At 41.6% G+C, this 19,614-nt stretch overlaps 1 protein-coding gene across 4 annotated transcripts in view; it reads left to right on the plus strand.

Moving 5' to 3' along the window:
- Nucleotides 1–326: 326 nt before the first annotated feature.
- Nucleotides 327–19,614, plus strand: part of Zcchc4 (zinc finger CCHC-type containing 4) — a 40,320-nt gene continuing 21,032 nt past the window's right edge. For 3 of the 4 annotated variants that reach the window (XM_034508428.2, XM_076938500.1, XM_034508431.2), the window contains exons 1-5: nucleotides 327–474; nucleotides 1,269–1,387; nucleotides 2,431–2,513; nucleotides 12,698–12,973; nucleotides 13,305–13,382. In XM_034508428.2, the coding sequence (XP_034364319.1) occupies nucleotides 351–474; nucleotides 1,269–1,387; nucleotides 2,431–2,513; nucleotides 12,698–12,973; nucleotides 13,305–13,382 (680 nt within the window). In that variant the 5' untranslated portion in view covers nucleotides 327–350. The remainder of the gene's footprint in view (nucleotides 475–1,268; nucleotides 1,388–2,430; nucleotides 2,514–12,697; nucleotides 12,974–13,304; nucleotides 13,383–19,614) is intronic. The other variant, XM_034508429.2, reaches the window with a different exon arrangement.

Genomic DNA, 19,614 nt, shown 5'->3' on the forward strand with positions numbered 1-19,614 from the left:
CTTTGTAAAAATCCAATAGAGCTGCTGAGCTGTTCAGCTATTGTTTTAGCTCTTTGTTGCTCTTTTGGATCTATAATCTAATCAGATCTTTGTTCCAAAGATTCATCTCTTATCCTGGTTATAGGTGCCCTCTTGGCATATGTCTACCAGCTTCACCACAGACGACCCTCCCCCTCCCTCCACCCTCTCCGGGGTTGGGAGTGTGTTCTGCTCAATCTCTCTTGTTTTGGGTCTGACGGCGGCGTGGTTCCTCCAGGACGCGTGAGGCGCTGTGGATTCTGCATGCCTCGGCGGCGCTCTTTCTCTTCCTCGTTGGTTGGGACAGAGGCTTTCGGGACCTCGACGGAAAGATGGCGGCGCCCATGGACTGTCTTGTGTCCCCGGAGGGTGAAGGCAGCGCGGAGAGTAGGACGTCCGGGGTAGAGGTGGCGCTTCCCTCGGACCCCGCGGCTCCCGCCCCACTGTGCCCACACGGTGGGTCGGGGTCGGCGCCCAGCCTTACCGGCTGACTCCAATGACAAGGCTTGGGCTGATGCTCTGCGGGCTTTTCGGATATGTCTCTGGAAGAGAAAGCTCCCCCCCCCCCCCCCGCCCCCATGCCCCTCTTCTTTACCTTGAGTGATGCTTGAATAACACCCGTTTTCAGAAAATGTTTTTCACTATATTTAATGAATCCCTAGAGAGGTCCTGGCTTTTGGAGCTTTGTCTCCAGAGCTGTTATCATTTCTACTTTGGGGGGCGGGTTAGGGAGTAAACAGAACGTAGAGTGCACGGAACTGAAGGATTCCTGTTGACAAGTTCTTAGCGGAATTTAATTTGTTGGTTTGATGGGTTTTTGTTGTTTTGAAGTTAGAATGAACAACAGCAAAATCCTGGAAGCCTAATTAAATTTACCTCTTGGAACTTTGCAACTGTAAAGCTCAGGTTTTCACTGAAAATGGTAACGGCAAACCTTGCAGTTTTCTGGACTTCCCCCTTTGTTTTGTTCCAGTTTGTTCCTTTAAGCTTACTTTCATTGTGGACTCAAGCTGTTGAGTTTTGTAATGCAGACAGCATTTTCTTTCTGAAGAGAGTAATTTTAAAAATTATTTCTCATATTCATATGCATCAATGTTGCAACCGAAGAAAATAAAGTTTATCAAAGAGGATAGTACATTGAATTATAAATTATGCAGAATACCTAAATAAATTCTATTTAAGGCAGAGAAAGAAAAATAACTTGTAGACTACTGCTTGATACTTACCTTTTCTTCCTATTCTGGAACTAGGGCCCACTCTTCTCTTTGTAAAAGTGAGCCAAGGGAAGGAAGAAGCACGAAAATTTTATGCCTGCTCAGCCTGTAGAGATAGAAAAGACTGTAATTTTTTTCAATGGGAAGATGAAAAGGTACGGTAACATTTTGGCCAGTTTTATTGAGAATAAACCAGTAAACATCCATTTTAAGCATTATATAAAATGATTTCTTTATTTTAATGCATTGGTATTTTTAAAGACTTTCTTTCTCTTTCTTTCTTTCTTTCTTTCTTTCTTTTTTTTTTTCTTTTTCTTTTTTTTTTCTTTTTGAGACAAGGCTTCCTATGTAGCCCTGACTGTCCTGGAACTGATTCTGTAGACCAGGCTGGCCTCAGAGAGCTGAATGCCTTTGCCTCCTGAGTGTTGGGATTATGGGTGTGTGCCACCACTGCCCAGCTTAATTTTTAATTATGTGTATATGTGTGTGCACCTATTTATGGGTATGTACACATGAGTGCAAGTACCTATGGATGTCAGAAGACGTCTTCAGTCAGAAGAGGTCTTCAGATCCCCCGAACTGGAGTTACAGACAGTAGTGAGCCTCCTGATGTGGGTGTTTCAAATAGAGTTGGGTCTTAAGGTAGTATTTGATCTCAACTGCTGAACCATCTCTTCCACCCCAAGATAAATAAATGCCTTAGGAGGGATAAAAAGTTCATGCTCTGGAGTTTTTAAAATTCTAGGCTTTGAAGTTAACACTTAACTCTAAACTTTGTTACAGACGTGTTACTGTTGCAGAAGAAAATTAGTTCCATATAAGATGTGATGTGTTAGTATTGGGTAGTCAACTTATGTGTCTTAACTTCAATTTTATTATTTATTTCTTTATTGGTTCCTTTTGGTTTATTTTTGGTTAGTCTTTGGCATCTTACTGTGTAGCTCTGGCTGTCCTGGGTCACTCTGTAGACCAGGTTGGACTTGAACTCGCAGAGCTCCACCTGGCTCTGCCTCCTGAGTGTGTCATTACATCTCAAAACTTCTACTTTGTAATGAGAATATTGAAAAAACAACAGTCATTTATTTCTCAAGAGTTCTGGAGATTGGGAAGTCCTAGATAAAGGACTGGTATTGGTGGTGGGTTCTGCCCTTCCGATAAGTAAACAAACAGATACATAAATGTTTGTTCTGTCTTTCAGTTGTCAGAAGCTAGACTTGCTGCCCGAGAAATTCATAATCAAAGATGTCAGCCTCCTCTGTCTCGAGCACAATGCATAGAAAGGTACTGATGTGATATCTTTTTTCTTTATTGTTTTGTCAGTAATGTTGCTTTTTAAACTTACTTTCATTTGTGTATTTTTTCTAACACTTTCCATTTAATCATTTGCAAGTGTATAATTCACTGGTATTAATTATATTCATGGTCTATGCAACCATTACTTCTGTGTCCTGAACATTTTTATCACATCAAGCAATCAGAAAATTTTCACGATGAAGTAATAACTCCTTATTCTACTTCCCCCAAATCTTGGTGACCTTTTTTGTGGCTGTTAATTTGATTATTCATATATTATTCATATATTATTTGTTCTTGTTATTTATGATGCTTACATTTAGCATGTTTCCAAGGTCTATCCATGTTACTTTATGAGTATTTTGCCTTCACGTATGTCTGTGTAATATATTTGTACCTCGTGCCTATGGAAGCCAGAAAAGGGCATTGGATCCCATGACACTGGAGTTAGAGATTATTGTGAGCCACCACATTCATGCTACGAACTGGACCCAGGTCCACTGGAAGAGCAGTATCTGTTCTTAACGGATGAGCCATCTTTCCCCCCCTTGGTTTTTTTAAAATAGGATATCACTATATAGCTCTGGCTGGATTTGATCTCACAATCCTTGTTCTTCTGCTTCTCAAGTGTAACTGTATAGGTGAAATCTTTTTCAAGCTGTAAACATCTTAAAACCCAGCATTATTAAAATGTTATCTGATGCATTAGAAACTGTAGATGTAGTTCCATAGGAAACCGGTGACAAAAGTTCATTTCTGCCCTGACCCCTGGGCATGGTGCTCCATGTGCTAGATGAAGCTGTCTAAGAAACTGCCCTCCATCTGACTGTCAGTTGGCAGATGACAGACAGGATTTTGTCTGTGGTGCTTCCTTCTGCTACCCGGGCATCAGCATTCTGCACTTTGAGGCCTTATTCTGGCCATGTGAAAAGGAGTTTTGGGGCATGGCTTGCCTGAGGCTGGGTGTGGTTGTAAATACCTTTAATCTCAGCTCTAGGAGTCAAGACGTGGTGCTCTCAGGCCAGCCAGAGCTAAGTAGAGAGGGATCCTGCCTCAAACAAAACCAACAAACCCAACCCCAAACACAATAAGTGAATAAATAAATAAAATGTCTTGCCTGAGCTTCCCTAGACTTTAAAGCTTGTGCTAGAGAATGCTTTTCTAAACGTAACTTGCTTGCCTCTTCACTTTAGTACTTAACTAAAGAGGTCTGTTTCCTGTATAGGAATTCGACCAACAACGAGAAAGGTTGAGAAGGGAGTGGGTACGGGTGGGCACTCCTGTAAGGCTGGTGCAGTGCAAGATGCTTTACCTGGGGTGACAGTCAGTCCTGCCAAGATGGCCAGCTTGGGTGGGAAGTGGCAGCTTGGAGCAGTGAAGCAACTTGAAGGTCACACTGTTAGAATGACTGAACTGTCACGCATGCTTTCTGCCTCTCTAAGTCAAAGGATCATTTTAGATATGAAAGCAGATAGTAATTAGTGATCTATAATAATTTACTGTGTGTAGACAGGAGATAAAGATATGTCAGGATGTGATTATTATAACTGTAGGAAACAGAGTATTGATGGTTTGGGAAATAGAAACACATGGCCCATGCTTCCTCCCTGCAGCCCATCCCCTTTGTGCATGCACGATTTGCTCCTGGCTTTTTTTTTTTCTGTTAAGTGTGAGAGTTCAGTGAATCCATGGACTGGACTGTAGTTGTAGGTTTTTCCAAAGTGGCTACTTTGTTCCCTGAAATAATGACTCAAACTTAATATTTCATGAATAAATGCTCAGGCCTTAAGCTTTGGCTCTGTTCCCCAACTAGCTCATATCTCAATAATCCAGTTTATTCTAAGCATGCCACATGGCTGGTTACCTTTTCAGTTTCATGAGACTGTCTCCTCCTCAGAGTTTGGGGCAAGTCTCCTTATCTGACTCCTTCCCAAAATGCCTGTCTGCCTGCCTGCCTGGTGTCTGTCTGTCTGTCTGTCTGTCTGCCTGCCTGTTGTCTGTCTGTCTGCCTGCCTGCTTGCCTGCCTGCCTGCTGTCTGTCTGTCTGTCTTCTCTCTCAGCCCTCTCATCTCCTGTTTCTTCCTTCAGTTCATTGGCAATAGGCTTTTTTTATTGACAGGTGACTGCTTTTACACAGTGCACAAGAGTTTCTTTCTATACTGGACCACTCTGTGGGTAGAAAGAAAGGTTTGTTGGGGATCAATCTGCCATGGCTATTTTTGGGGGTGGAGGAAGAGGGAAGAGCAAAATGGTGGAAAAGCAAGAGGATTTTATGACAATTAGCAGGGTGGGGACTTGGAATGATTGACCAGGACCGGATGCCTTTGCCCAAGGTAGCTGACCTCTGGGGACAGATTAAGAGGTTAGTTTAAGGGAGACTCCTAGTAAACAGAAACCCAGGTTTAGCCCTGTTTACTCAATAACAATCCTTCTGTTTAGCCAAAGTTCTTCTGTTTAGGACATTGTCACCAGCATAGCTGTTTTGGGGATGCATGTTGACATTGATATTAAAGTTTGCTTGTTTTATGGAGTTGTAGTCATACTATGTACTTAGTTTTGTACTCTATCTCTGTTGCCATTTTTATCTGATAACTGTGTTTTCATGTCACATAAGGATATTGGTGATATGGTTAGAATCTAACTGAGAATAGCTCAGTGCTTCTTTTTTCTGCATAATAAACTTTAGTCTGGAAGTGGAGTTCTGTTCTGTCCTCATGCTGCCAGAATGTGGGAGTTATTTTTCACATGTCTTGTGTATTCAAAGCAAGCATCCACTATTAACTACGTTTCCAGACCTGATAAAGAATATTTATCTATTTTGGTTTTTCAAGACAGGGTTTCTCTATATAATAGCCCTGACTGTCCTGAAACTTGCTTGGTAGACCAGGCTGGACTTGAACTCATGGAGATCTACCTGCCTCTGCTTCCCAAGTGCTGGAATTAAAGAGTGCTCCACTAAACCTGGCTGATAGAGAATATTTTTAAGTCTGTTTTTAGATTTATTTTGTTTTATGTGCATATTTTGCTTGCGTGTATGTATATTCATCATGTGTGTCCCCAGTGACCAAGGAGGCTAGAAGAAGGTGTTAGATCCCTTGGAACTGGAGTTATAGATGGTTGTAAGCCATCATTTCAGTACTGGGAGTCAAACCCTTGTCTTCTATAACAGCAGCAAGTGTCCTTCACCCTGAGCCATCTTCCCAGCCCTTGTTAAATAATTTTTTAAATGCATAATTAACATAAAACTGGCTAAAATAAAAAGTATTTTTATTTTACAAAAGCTATATTTTGGGAGGGGGAAGCAGTAACTTCATCTATCTTATGCAGATCTCTTGAGAGTATATTTTGGTAAAATTATCTTTAACATCATAAACCATGTATGACCCATAACTTTAGGTGTTACTTCCAGAAACATCTATCCCTCCAATCGTTTGTTCATACAGCAGGTATTTGTTGAGAGTTCAAAGGAAACATAAATGCTAGCGCTGGAGCCGATGCATGTGCGTATAGATACAAAGATGTATAGTATGGAGTACATGTTGAACTTTGGCTGGATTCTTTGATGAGGTTCATGTGCTCAGGGAAGCGAGAACATTACTGCGGACTTGTGCAGTAGCTGATCTGTACCCTGGAAAGATGGAGACTCTTAACAGGTTTTGAGAAATTCACAGGGGCTAAATTGATTTCATGGCATTGCTTTCTGGTTGGTGCTCCTACAGTTTTGTTATATGCTGTGTGGAGGGAAAGTTCTAGGTAGGATATTCTTCTAAACTTTATCTTAAGATAAATCATGTCACGGGCAGGTCAAAGCTCAGTGGATTACCTGTTCCCTTAACATGCCTTTATGTTGAGTCTAGGAGTTCATTGTGTGTGAATGAACCTAGGGATGATACATTCTTGAGATTGTTTCCAATTACAATTCTTGTAATTGTTTTCTAATTCGGGTAATTTAATTTTGTCAACTCATCAATAAATTAACTTAGTAAAGAACTATATTGCAAGTATAAGTTGTATTAAAACTTGATACCTGGTATAGGAAGACCTTTCTACTGTTTTGTTTGTTTGTTTTTTAGAGAAGGTCTTGGTAGGTAGTCCAGGCTAGCCTTGAACTTGCAGCCTTCTGGACTCATCTTCTTAAATGCTAGCCTTCTACACATGAACCATGATTCCCAGCTGGCTTGGCTTGTTCTGAAACTGTTAGAAAAGAATGATGGCAGTAAGATTAATAGATCTTCGTTACCCAGTTTTCATTATGGGCCTGGGAATGTTGCACAGATTTCTAGTTTATGGAGCAGGATTTGATAAGCATTTTTTTCCTAACATGGTATTTGAATTGTGTTATATTTCATAGATGCTCAGCTGACAGATTTACATTTTGTACTTCAGATTTGCTTTTTCTTATAGTTTTTAGCTGCCTGTTATGCTTTAAAATGTGTTAATATTCTATTATATGGCGTGCCTCCATCCTTATTGTGACCTATGAAGTCTGAGGGGAAGATAAATTTAAATGTGGAGATCAGTGTTAATTTATGTGCATCCAGATAATTTTGTTTGGTTGATATTTCATTTGGTTATGTTTTTTTTTTTTCCAGAACTCATTTAAACTTAGATTTTCAAGGTCTGCTGTTAGACAAATGCCATAAACATAATTTGTGTACTCCAGGAAAGGCAAATGGAACATCAAATGGAGATCAATAAAAATGACATTTCAAAATGCTAGCCTGCAATTTGTGAATCCTGCCGAGCCATGCGGCAGAATGAAATTTCCTCTCCCTCAGGGCTTGTGCAGTAAATAGGAGGCAGGAGCTGAGTAATCTGAGTGCTTCCGGCTCCTGCTCCTTCTTCCCTCACACTTCAAAAGCCTGTCTGAATCCTAAATTTAAAGCAGCATAGGTGAGTGATGATGTTGTACTCATGAGATATGGATGAGTGTAAGATCTCGGTTTATCTTCCATCAGGAAAAGCTGCGTGAGGTGGAGCTGGAGCCCTCTGCTGAGCACTCTGGGGGGCCTTGAAGGAAGGAAGCCATTAGGGTCAGACAGTAGTGTTCTTTTCTCCTTTTGATTTTGGTCATTCTCAGGTGGGTGAGTTGTCCTGCCAGCCCACTATTGTTTTCTGTATTAGTTGCTTTTCTGTTGTTGGGCTAAAACACCACAGCCAAGCCAAGTTAATAAAGAAAGCCTTTAGCTGGGCTTATGTTAGGGAGTTAGAGTCCATGATAGTGGATCCAAGGAATGGCAGCAGGAACTCACATCCTGGACCACAAGCTGGAAGTAGAGGGTACTAACTCAAACTGGCATGACTATTTTGAAATCTCAAAGCTGGGCCCTTGTTTCTTGGTCTTATAAAGCCTGTGTTTGTTGTGGCTGGCAAGTGTGTTCATCTCCAGTTCCAAATGCACCCATTGGCTGTGTGGTAGTTGCCTCTATACTGAGCCATGGCTCATGGCAGACAACTCTTCACAGGGATCTCAGTAATGGGCAGTACTGACTTAAATATGTGATGGCATTAGGAACGGGGTCCATGCTTTCATATGAGCATACAGTTGAGCTGCATCTCTGCTGACATCAGTTATCCATCCAACCTCAGTAGCATATATGCTAAGATAAAGTGCAAAAACACATGAAAAAACACATGAAGTGATGACATAATGGTCTTGATTTTGCTTTGATCCCGACAAGATCCAAACCCTACAATAATGAGGTTGAGATACTCCAAGCAGTGAAGGCAGGTACTTCCTGCAGTTCCTTCCTCTAAACCCCATTCCAAACAAACTCACACACTCACACAGCTGATGTTCAGATTCCAGTTTGGCACAAACCAGTGGTTTTTATAGTCACAGTACAAATTCTTTGCCATGTTTCTTGCTAGTGTGGATACTTGGGAGGGCACAATCTTCATGGTCAACTGATATACCCCTGTCCCAAATTCCTATCCTCTTGAAGCTCAAGATTCACTCTCCATTCTGATACATGGTCTCAGTCAGGAAGTAGAGTGTAACTGTTCTACTCTAAGATGTACTATAGGTTTGTAGGTAAGTGGGTGCCACTTGCTACGGAAGACCCCAGGGCCTACTGCCTCCTGCTATCTGTGGGCTGGTAAATAGAAGTCTAAGTACATCTAGCGTTGGGAATAAGTCTCCTATATTTTATTCTTACAGTGCAGCAGCCTGGTTTTGTTCTGTTGTAACAGTTCTGCTTCCCCTGGGTTTGGTGCCCATCTACTTTTACTTCTCTTTTGTTCTCTTTATATGTTGTTTACATTGTCTCCTGTTGGGAGGTGGTGGTGTCTCTTTTATATTTTTCTGTCTCCTTTAAAACTTGGTTACCTGTATGATATGTGCACGTAAGTGCAGGTGCCTGTGGCCGCAGCAAGGGCATAGAGGTTGAGGATGATTCTTGGGCTTAAGGCTTCCCTATCACTGTGGTTATATGAGTCCTGGAGATCGAACTCAAGTCAGCAAGGCTTTCGTGGCCAGTGCTTTACCTGTTCAGTTATTTTGCTAGTCCTCTGTAACTTTGTACCCTTTCTCTGACCTTCATCCATGTAAAATGAGAAATGACTGTCTGTTTCTTCTTATGTTTTATCACTTGCATTATAATTGAAGTTTTTTCTTTAGATCGATTATCTTTGATGCTTTTGAATGTGTCTTAGAGTTCTCTTACTTGACTTTCTTAGTTTTGGATTATGTGTGTGGGCCTACACACTATTCTAGTGCAAAACCTCCCTGTCCCTGCTGGCTCCCACATTCTCTCCCTTCTGTCCTTTCTTGCATTGTGCTGCAGCCTCCCTTTGTTCTGAGTCTGGTGAGGCTTCAGCGTCCATAATAGCTCTTTGGCAGGACTTGCTGTATGTATCTATTTGGCTGAAAGTCAAAGCACTTTCCATTTTGAAGCAAAAGTCTTTTATTTCAAAGTTTCACATAAGAATCTGCATGTGACTACTCTGTTACTCCGTTTATCTTACATGTCTAGAGTAGGCGAATTCCTGGAGACTAGAGGTAGATTAGTGGTGCCTGAGGCTGGGGGTGGGGAAATGAGAAGCACTTGCCAATGAGATGAGCTTTTTGTGGTGATAAAAATGATCTGGAATTAGGCTGTGGCAATGTAGCACAACCTTGTGAATGCCCTACCCACCAGTGGCTTGCACACAGCAACCCATGACTATTACAGCATGCGAATTACATCTCAATTAAAAGATGTAGCTGAGGTAGTAGAAGCAGATAGTCCTGAGGCTTCGAAAAGAAGCCCCACCAGAAGTAGCTACAGTCTTTTGGATGATTTCTTTCAGATTTAAAGATTTGTTTATTTATGTATTTTATGTATATGGGTACTTTGTCTGCATGTACATCTGCACACCAGAAGACAACATCTGACAATTGTGAGCTGCCATGTGGGTGCTAGGAATTGAGTCAGGAGCTTCGGAAGGGCAGTAAGTGCTTTTATCCACTGAGCCATCTCTCCAGCCCTTCTTTCAATGTAACCTTCCTACTTCTTTTTGTGTACTGTGAGGCAGATACTGGTTAGTTATTCCCTTTTCATGGTATTAAGATTGATATTAGTTAGCCTATATAATCTCCTACCAGCCTTTCATCTGGTGATTTTAGCAGTAGTGAATTACCGTTGCCTTGTGGTTAGGAAGGATGACAGAATCTGATCATTGCTCAATTCATGTGTGAGTTAATAGTTCTGTAAAGAATGCTGTGGAACAATCCACTGTGGGCTGTCTCACTGCATCTTATGTGGAAAAAAGTCAAGATATGTGTTTAAGTTCTATTTGTTTTGTTTGTTTGTTTTGCTGCTTTGGAGACCAACCTCACAGCCTTGTAAGTCTGTAACAGCACAATTGATTTTCTACATTAGCTTTTGCTTTGCAACCCTGCTAAGCTTGCTTGCTGGTTTAGCATCCTTTCTGAAGATTTTCTTAGGACCTTATCTGTATGACTATGTTGACTGTGAATAAATAAACTTTAATGTTCCCTGTCCCATCTATGCCCTTTATTTTGTCTAATTAGGTTGGGAGGAAGTCCAGCAGGTGCTGAGTAGGAAAGTAAGGATAGCTTGCTTTGAGCTTAGGGTGAAAGCATTGAGTCTTTGCTCAGTAAAATGCCAGCCTTGAGGTTCCTTAGATAAGCTTTATATGGTTGTGGAAGTTTGTTCCTTTTTTGTTTTGTAGGGGATCTGCCTGCCTTATGCCCCAACTTCCCCCTCACTGCTGGAGTTCATAGCATGTGCAGCTATGTTCAGCCTGTCACATAGGCGCTGGGGATTTGAACCAGGTTCTCATCCTGGCAGAGCGTGTGCTCCTGTCTTTTGAGCCGTCTTTCCAGCTCTTGGGACTGTTTTCCCCCACGACTGAGATATGTCCTTTCAGTGTGCTGACCGTAGGATTTGTATCGATGAGGTTTTTTTGCCTTGGTTTTGGTACCTCTCTTCTGGGGTCCCGTGGACACTTCAGTCATGATCCATGTATTCTTTCCAGGCTTTGTATGGTCGGCTGCCCTGTCTCTCTGCTTCTTCCAGTCATGGTTGTGGGTGACCAGTTGTATAGCATCTGAAAACTTACTTTGTGTGTTTTGTCAGGGCGTTGAGGGTCAGAACAGTAAGTGTGGACCCAGTGCGTCCATCATTGGATGTGGTGTGGAAATGATATGATCCCCATGTAACTCTCAGTGAGGAGAGCCAGCAAATCTGGCATCAGTGTTGCTGACGGCTGCTGGTCCTCCCACTATGGCTTGGGCCTTCCATGCTGACCTTAGTATGTGTCACTAAAGTTTCCTCATTCCTCTCTCTTTCTTTGCAGTCATGAATAAAGCTGTCAGAGGAACACTCATCATGGGGCTAGAGATGTTTCAGTTGCAGACAGGCAGCTGATTTCTTGCTCTAACAGTCTAGAATATTTGTCACTGCCTAGGGGCCTTTGAAGGGAAACTACTTAGAAGTTCCAGTGTTCTCTGGATTCCTCTTTACAGCTTCTCCATGCAGCTCCTAACATTAGCTGGGCTGAGCCTGTTGACTTGCCACATGGCAGGAATCCTTGGGACACCTCTATGTATCCTCAGTGGGCTCGTTTCTTTTCCCTTTGTGTTCTTCTCTGATTTTGTAACTGGTATCTCATATATAAAAGTTACCAGTCTTTAAGACAGTGGTTCTTGACCTTCCAAATGCTGTGACTCTTTATATAGTTATGTTGTGGTGATCCCCATCATAAAATTATTTTCATTGCTATTTCATAATTGTAGTTTTGCGTGTTATAAATTGTAATGTAAGTATCTGATATGCAGATGGTCTTAGGTGACCCCTGTAAAAAAGTCATTTGATTCCCCAAAGGGGTTTCGACCCACAGGATGAAATCACTGCTTTAAGACATAATGACTGTATTTTCTTTCTCCAGTAATCTTTAATAAAGTGCAAAAAGAAAAACTGAGCTGTAGTAACTCCGAAATCAGATTTGAAAGCCAACAAATGGGGTATCAATATCATCCCTGTTTCTGCTTTTAAGACTGTTTTACTATGTAGCCCTGGCTGGCCTGGCCTTCATCCTCCTGTTTCAGTTTATGGGTGCTGGGGTTGCAGACGTGTTCTGCCTCACCTAGCTCGAGAGTCTTTTTAAAGGCTTTGGTACTGGCCTGCTGGCTAGGGGAGGGGCTGCTGACAGCCACTGTCAGTGCTGCTAAGAACAGAGAGTGCCATAGGAACATCTTTCCTTTTAAGAGGTAATTTTTCTTGCTAAATATGTCATAAGAACTTGAAGAATGATCTTGATTTCTCACTTTAAAATGACTGCCAACTGAGCCAGACTGTTTAACGTGTCAAAGTTAGAGCACATGGATTTGTCAATAAATTTAAATGTGCTAGTAGTTGCCATTACTACTAAATTGTTTGAGTAATATATTATATTCACATTTTAAATGGATATTGATCTTCATTCAGTGACTAAATTGGAGCATCTCAATTCTTATGAAATTGCTGACTCTTTTCCACTTTGTAGGTATACAGCCAGACATAAATTCTCGCCAACATTCCATAGATCCTTTTTCTCATTTTCTCTTCTTTATGCACTACTCTTTGGGAAGTAAGAATACTTTGTGGATACTAAAGATAGCAAAAGTATATTGTCTTAAAAAAAAAAATGTTAAAACACACTCCTATGTCTTTCGTTGTATCTTGAAGGTACCTGAGTTTCATTCAGTTGCCCTTGACTCAAAGAAAGTTCTGTCAAAGTTGCCAGCAATTGCTGTTACCTGCAGATTGGAGGGAGCATGGCGAACATCAGCTGTTGGCTGACATTTCCGTCACCCAGCTCGGAAGGCCCAGTCAGCTGCTCTACCCACTGGAGAACAAGAAGACACACGCCCAGTACCTGTTTGCTGATAGGAGCTGCCGGTTTCTAGCAGGCCTTGTTGCTACCCTTGGATTCAGAAGAGTGCTGTGTGTTGGAGCACCTAGGTACAGTCCACTTAAAAAGTTCTCCCCTTGGCACCATTCGACGCTTATGCACATTTTTATGAAGCAGTCATACTGTGTTCAGAGTGTGGGCTTTCCATGCAAGAGGACGTGGAAAGTGTGTCCCCTCAAGTGGTTGCTTTCTGATCTGAGACTGAAAGTTTTATGTTAGATTTCTCTGTTAAGTTCTGCCCTTAAGAAAAAAAAAAAAAAAAGTCTGCAAAACTAAGCCATGCCAGATTCTCTGCAGTGTTTCACTGCGACGTGTTTTGTTTGCTGCCTGTCTGTGGCATTTGTGGTTTCTTATTAAATTTGCTTTCATGACTCGCTTCAGGCTACACGAGCAGATCAGACTAACAGCACCAGGTGAGAAGTCCGACATGAGGAGCCTTTTATTGGATATTGACTTTCGGTAGGTTTATAATATCACATTTCTTCTTCGTCATCTCATTTCTTTCTGTGTTCTTCTCTTCTGAACTGTTCATAGCCTGTCACACACTTTAAGTAACATTCAGGAGTAGTGGTAGGTTATGAACACCTTGTCAGGTATATAAAGTCAACACACAGCCTTTGTTTCAAATAAATTGGCATTGGATATTTTTTTTTCTACTGTGGAATGCAGTTTCTCCTCCATGTATGGGTGTCCTTGTATGTGACTTAGGATTAGAAATGGTTCCTACTAAATGTGCTTTTTCTCCTGCCCTAATGCTTCCAGGGAGACAGAACTGCCTCATTTGCGGTCAGAGTTTTGGGATTTTGTTTCTTCTTCAAATCTTGGTCATGTGCTAGGACATTCTAAAAATACCACCTTTCCATATGATATGTACTTCTCAGATGCAGCCGGAAGTGGAGGGAGTGCAGCTGGAAGTGGAGGGAATGCAGCCAGAAGTGGAGGGGGTGCAACCGGAAGTGAAGGGAGAACAGCCGTGCATTAGGCAGGTCTCAGGCTGGGAGTTAGAAAGTAGGTATGTCTGTGGGAGATGGCTATGTGTGGGAACTGCGGGGCACTTCTTCTATCCGGATGCACCTGCGGATGCACCTGCGTATGACTTGTAGCCTACCAGGAGCAAATTTCCATCCACTGCCTGAGTGTGCAGACTGAAATGTTCCTTCGTCTCTGTAATGGTTTGAAGACAATTATTCTTGGCAATTTTTACATATCATTGACTATATTAAAGGATCAGGCTTTGTGTCTTTCATTTATATCTGTTTGAACAGTGTTGCAGTATTTGTATGAGACATTAAATATGCTTTTTCTCCCTGCAAATAAGTCAGGGTTAGAAAAATTATTTTATGTGTCTAAGTGTTTTACCTTCATGTTATATGGATACCACATGTGTGCCTGGAACCGGAGTTAAGGATGGTTGTAAGCCACCATGTGGGTGCTGGGAACTGAACCTGGGTCCTCCATTAAGAGCATTAAGTGTTCTTAAACACTGATAGCTCCAAAGCAAATTTTTAAAGAGTAAAATGTCACGCACAACAGCACAGCTTAGGGGCAGGGAAAATGTTGCAGGGGTTAAGAGTGGGAAGTGGGGAGTGGGGAGGTTTGCAAGCACAAGGACCAAGTTCCAGTCAGAGGTGGCCATTATGGGATGAACTGTTCGCCCCAGCTCTGTGAGACAGATGAGAGCATTGCTAGGGCTCACTGGCCAGCCAGCCTCAGTGACAAGGTGAGCTCCAGGTTCAGGAAGACACCAGATCTCCAAAGTAAAATGAGAAATGATTGAGGAAGACTGCCAGTGTTAACCTCTGACTTCCTCACACACCCACATACCTGTCACCTCCAAAAGTACAGATCATACAATGTACCTTTCCTTATTCTTCCAAATCAAGTGTATACTGTCTACAGCACATGTCCTAGCTCTTCACGCCATGTTCTCAGCCGTTATGCATAGGATTGACCTGTTAATTACTTACTGTTGTTGACAGAACTTGTCTGTGTTCAACAGGAGTTATCCTTCCCAATGTGATAATACAGATTTCCTTTATAAAGATTTATTGTATGTTTGTATGGGTATGTTGATGTATGTGCAGGTGCCCTCAGAGGCTCAAAGAGGGCATTGGAGCCCTCAGAGCTGAAGTCAGAGGTGGTTGTGAGCCACCTGATGTGAGTCTGGGAACTGAATTTGGGTCTTCTGCAAGAGCATTATGTGCTCAGAACTGCTAAGCCATCTCTCCAATCTTCTGCTGTATTTTTAAATTGAGTTGTAATTATTACCAGTTTGAAGTGTGTGTTCCCTTGGTTTTGAGTCTCTGTTCAGTAGGTTATGCAGTGATACCACTGTCTACTCTCAGAACATTGTATCTATGTCTTTAATTTTGGGGGTTTTGATATCAGGTCTCACTGTGGCCTTGAATTTGTGATTTATCAGGTCTCACTGTGGCCTTGAATTTGTGATCAAGTGCTGGGATTCCAGGTGTGAGCCACTGTGCTTTTGTTAGAGCATTCCTGTCACACAGAAAAGAAACATCATGATCACTGTTCCTGACAGCCACTTTCTGGCCTTAGGGGTTTGCCTCTTCTGGACATTTTATATAGATGGACCCATTTAATATGTGACGTTGTATCTGGCTTCTTTTAGTTAGCATAGTGTTGTAAAAAGCTTATAAATCCAACATACAATAGCATTTCCTTTCTTTGTGACTGTTTAATATAGATACATCGATTTCTTTTTAAAATTCTATATTTCTTTGTTTCCTAAAGTATTACTACCAATATACATGGTTTTATATGTAGAAGTTTTACTTTGGGATCCTTGTCATGTATCAGCAGTACCTAGTATTTTTTGAGTTCTTGGCATGTGTCAGGCCCTGTATAACTCACTTCCCGTCATAGCCCTATATAGTAGGTGCTGCAATCATTCTTATTTTTCAAATGGAAAAACTGAGGTACAAAGATGTGAAGTAACTTAGGCAAAATCATAGTTTGTTAGTGAGTAAGCCAGAATTGAAAGCCAGGCAGCCTTAACTCCAAGCGGAAATACTCTTCCTTCTGTACGTGAACCTGTCTTAGGCTGTTCCTCCCTTCTTTGCTAGCCCTCCCTCTCTGCATTCCTCCTATTGGTTCATGTGAACCAGTAACTTTTGCCAAGTGAATTATATATTTAGAACAAGGCACTCCTATTGGTTGCAAGTACTTCCTTACTGCCAGTCTGTTCATATGAAAATGTTTCTTATTTCATACTGGAGTCCAGGACACCACCAGCTTTGCCTCAGTCACTGTCTGGGCCTCACATCATGGTGTTAGACCTCCACTTCTCGTGTATTGCCTTTTATCATCTGATGGTGCCTTTAGCTTCCTTCGTACTGCTGGGGGACTTTGGTGACAGCAGAGTTAAACTATCTTACCCCTATCCCTACTCACCCAGGAGTAGAAAGAAGGCAGTCCTCTTTCCTGAGCACCTTGGCAGCAGAGCTCCAGAGTGCTTTGTTTAGCTTGATGCACTTGAGAGCCAGAGCCATTCTAGAAGCTGCCACCATGGACAGCCCCTGACAAGGTGGATGGAGTGTGCTGTCCAGGATGGGAAGGGGAGCTAGAAGTGCTAGAGAAAAGGCTGGTGTCTGTAACCAGATCACTCTAGACAAGTCAGTGGGGTTCCTTCCTGTGTTAATTTTCAAACTTCAGCAGGAATGGTGCAGTCCCAGTGCTCGACAGCAGGGACTTCCTGGAGTTTACCTTGTTGTATGGTGACTCCGACATTGTCTAAGGGAAGCTTCTTTGAAGGTAGCTATGGATGATTCAGGCCAAAAGGAACTGGGAAATTCACATGTATCTCCTTCTCAGAGGATCTCAAGGATCTCAGGTTTGTTTTGTAAAGGAAAGTTTTGTAAAAGCCACACAGGTTTTTTTTTTTTTTTTTTTTTTTTTTTTTTTTTTTTTTTTTTTTTTTTTTTGGCTTTTCCAATTTTTAATGTGTTTTTAAACATTTAAACATTAAAAAAAAAAAAACAAAAAAACAGCTTCCCCCCTTTTCTGTATTTCAGATATGTTTCTTTTTAATTGAGAAGTATTTCACACATACCAAACAGTGTTCCCAGGTATGTTCATAAGATTGTAGCACCACCTCACTGTATAATTTCAGGACTTTTTTTTTTTTTTAATCACCTTTGAAAATAAACATTTTCCCAATGAGCATTTGCTTTCTGTCCCCAGCCTTTGACCATTACTTTCTGACTTCTTTATGAGTTTGCTTGTTCCAGTATTTCTGTGCATGGGGGTCATAAAGTAGGCAGTCTCTCAGAGTCCATTCCTGTGGGAGCATGGACCAGTACACCTGTTTGCAAGGGTGAGTAATATTCCAAAGTGTGGATTTCCCCCAATGGCCCATGTGTTAAAGGCTTGCTTCCCAGTGTCTCCCAGTTGTGGAGTAGTAGAACCTTTAGGGTTAGTTGGGGCCTAATGGGAGGGCCTTGGTGGGACAGTATGCACTTGAAAGGTAGTTCTCATAGGTCACATTGGCAGCCTGGTCCCATAAGAAGCCTGACCTGCTGGCTATCACTAGGATAGCCACAAGTTCAAGGAACTCTAGTTCCTTGTTGCCCTGTAAAAGGCCTGTCTAAGGTTGTCCAAATACCTCAACAGCGTGTTCTCTGTTCCTGGGCCATAGATAGTGGGGGCTGAGTGACGTGAAGTTAACATTTGCTTCAACGGTTTCTGTATGCTCTAATTTTAGCTTGAAAGATGTGAGACTCTATTTGGCAAACTATTATCCAAATAAAGTTAGAGCAAAAAAATGAATTTCGTCGGTTCATTTATAAAGTAATTTTATTCAGCTCTTGATTACGTTTCCTGTGGAAGAGCGAGCTTCACACTTGGTGACTGACTCTCATCTAAAGAGAATGAATGGCCAAATTAAGCGAGTGTCCTTTTGAGCGGTTTTCAAGTGCATGCTTTCCTGATTGGTTTTGTTTGCCTTGTTCAGTGGAGAGAATAATTCTTTGTAGCCAATTTCATTTTAAGAGAGCAATGTTGGGTGTTTTTAAAAAAAATATAATTTAAAATATGAATAATTATGTTCCCTTGTTTGTGTTTGATGGAAACTTAGAACTGAAATCCTGGCCTTTTCCCCTCTCTGGCTCAGCACACTGCTGCCCAGAATGCTTTGGACAGGTGTGCAGTGCTGGAGTTTATGTAAATCAAATTCTCTTTTTAATTTTTAAAAGTGACTTTGCCTTTATGAAGCAGTGAAAAAAAGAAAAGAGAATAAAGGGAGATTGTATTTTCCTTGTTTAAAAGATAGAACATCCTCAAATGATAATATTTGTCAACAACTGCCCGCACCAGTATTGATTAAAAAAACAAGAAGAGTAGGGCACAGTGGTATATATGTAAAATCTTGTCACTTAGGGGCCTGAAGCAGGAAGATCACTGTTCAGGGCTAGCCTGGGCTACAAGTGAGTTCCAGGGTAACCTGAGCTAAAAAATGTCACCCTGTCTTAGAAGATAAAAACAAATAAGCAGCAAACAAGACCCTCGAAGTGGGGGGAACCTTGAAATGTAATTATATTGGAGGATTTGCTTATTTACTGAAGGTCATTGTTACTGCCCCTGCAGTTTGGGAATGTCCGTTATGCTCAATAAATGGTTTGACTGTTCCTAAGGTACCCAAGCCTTTATTTACTTCTTCAGTGCAAGTTAATATGATATGAAATGGGCAGAGAGCCGGGCAGTGGTGGTGCACGCCTTTAATCCCAGCACTTGGGAGGCAGAGGCAGACGGATTTCTGAGTTCGAGGCTTCGAGGCCAGCCTGGTCTACAGAGTGAGTTCCAGGACAGCCATGGTTACAGAGAAACCCTGTCTTGCAAACCAAAAAAAAAAAAAAAAAAAAAAAAAAAAAAAAAGAAAGAAAGAAAGGGGCAGAGATTGCTGACTGCCTCTTAAATATCATTAAGGGATGGTGAGCAGCTGTTCTTCCCTCTCCACAGAGCAAAAAGCAATGGGTTTAGATTATGATGGTGACTAAAGACAAAATTTCCTACTATTGGTGGCACTGGGATTATGATTGAGTATATTAGAATAAAGGCATACTTTAATGTGTCCTATGTAGCTGCCATTCTCTCCGTGAGGTCTGGGGAAACTGAGGCTTGGGAAGGCTGACTGACTTCCTTACTAAGGTTACACAGTACATGAGGGTCCAGAGTTTGAACCTGGACCACAGAGCCTGTGCTCTTACCATTGTGGACTGAGAAGGGGCTGAGCCATGCTGCCTACTGTAAGGAACTCGCCCTGGATGGCCAATCCTTTATAGAGTGATGGAGTAGAGGTGCATGTCACTGCCATGGTTTTTCCAAGAGGTCACAGACGTAAGGCTGAGTTCCTGATTTTTATTTTAATTTTTTTGATCTTTCCAATAGGATGGCATGGTCCATATGTGAATTATTTATAATGAGAGAGGCAAAGCTCAAGTTTTTTAAAGTTTCAAAAGTTTCTGTGTGAAAAACTCAGGAAACTCAACAATGAAGACAGCAAGGTGTAGGTACACAGATGAGGAGACAGATAGTTCAGCTGGGAAATGGAGGATTCAGTCTTCTACACAGTCCAGTAAATAGAAACTCAAGCCATTGTGTGCTGTGAGTGTTTCATAGCAAATTAGTTTTAAAAAAAAGATTATAAAATGTTAATTTCCAAAGCTGGCACTGT

This window comes from Arvicanthis niloticus, chromosome 7 (genome assembly GCF_011762505.2).
Source record: "Arvicanthis niloticus isolate mArvNil1 chromosome 7, mArvNil1.pat.X, whole genome shotgun sequence".
Lineage (NCBI taxonomy): Eukaryota > Metazoa > Chordata > Mammalia > Rodentia > Muridae > Arvicanthis > Arvicanthis niloticus.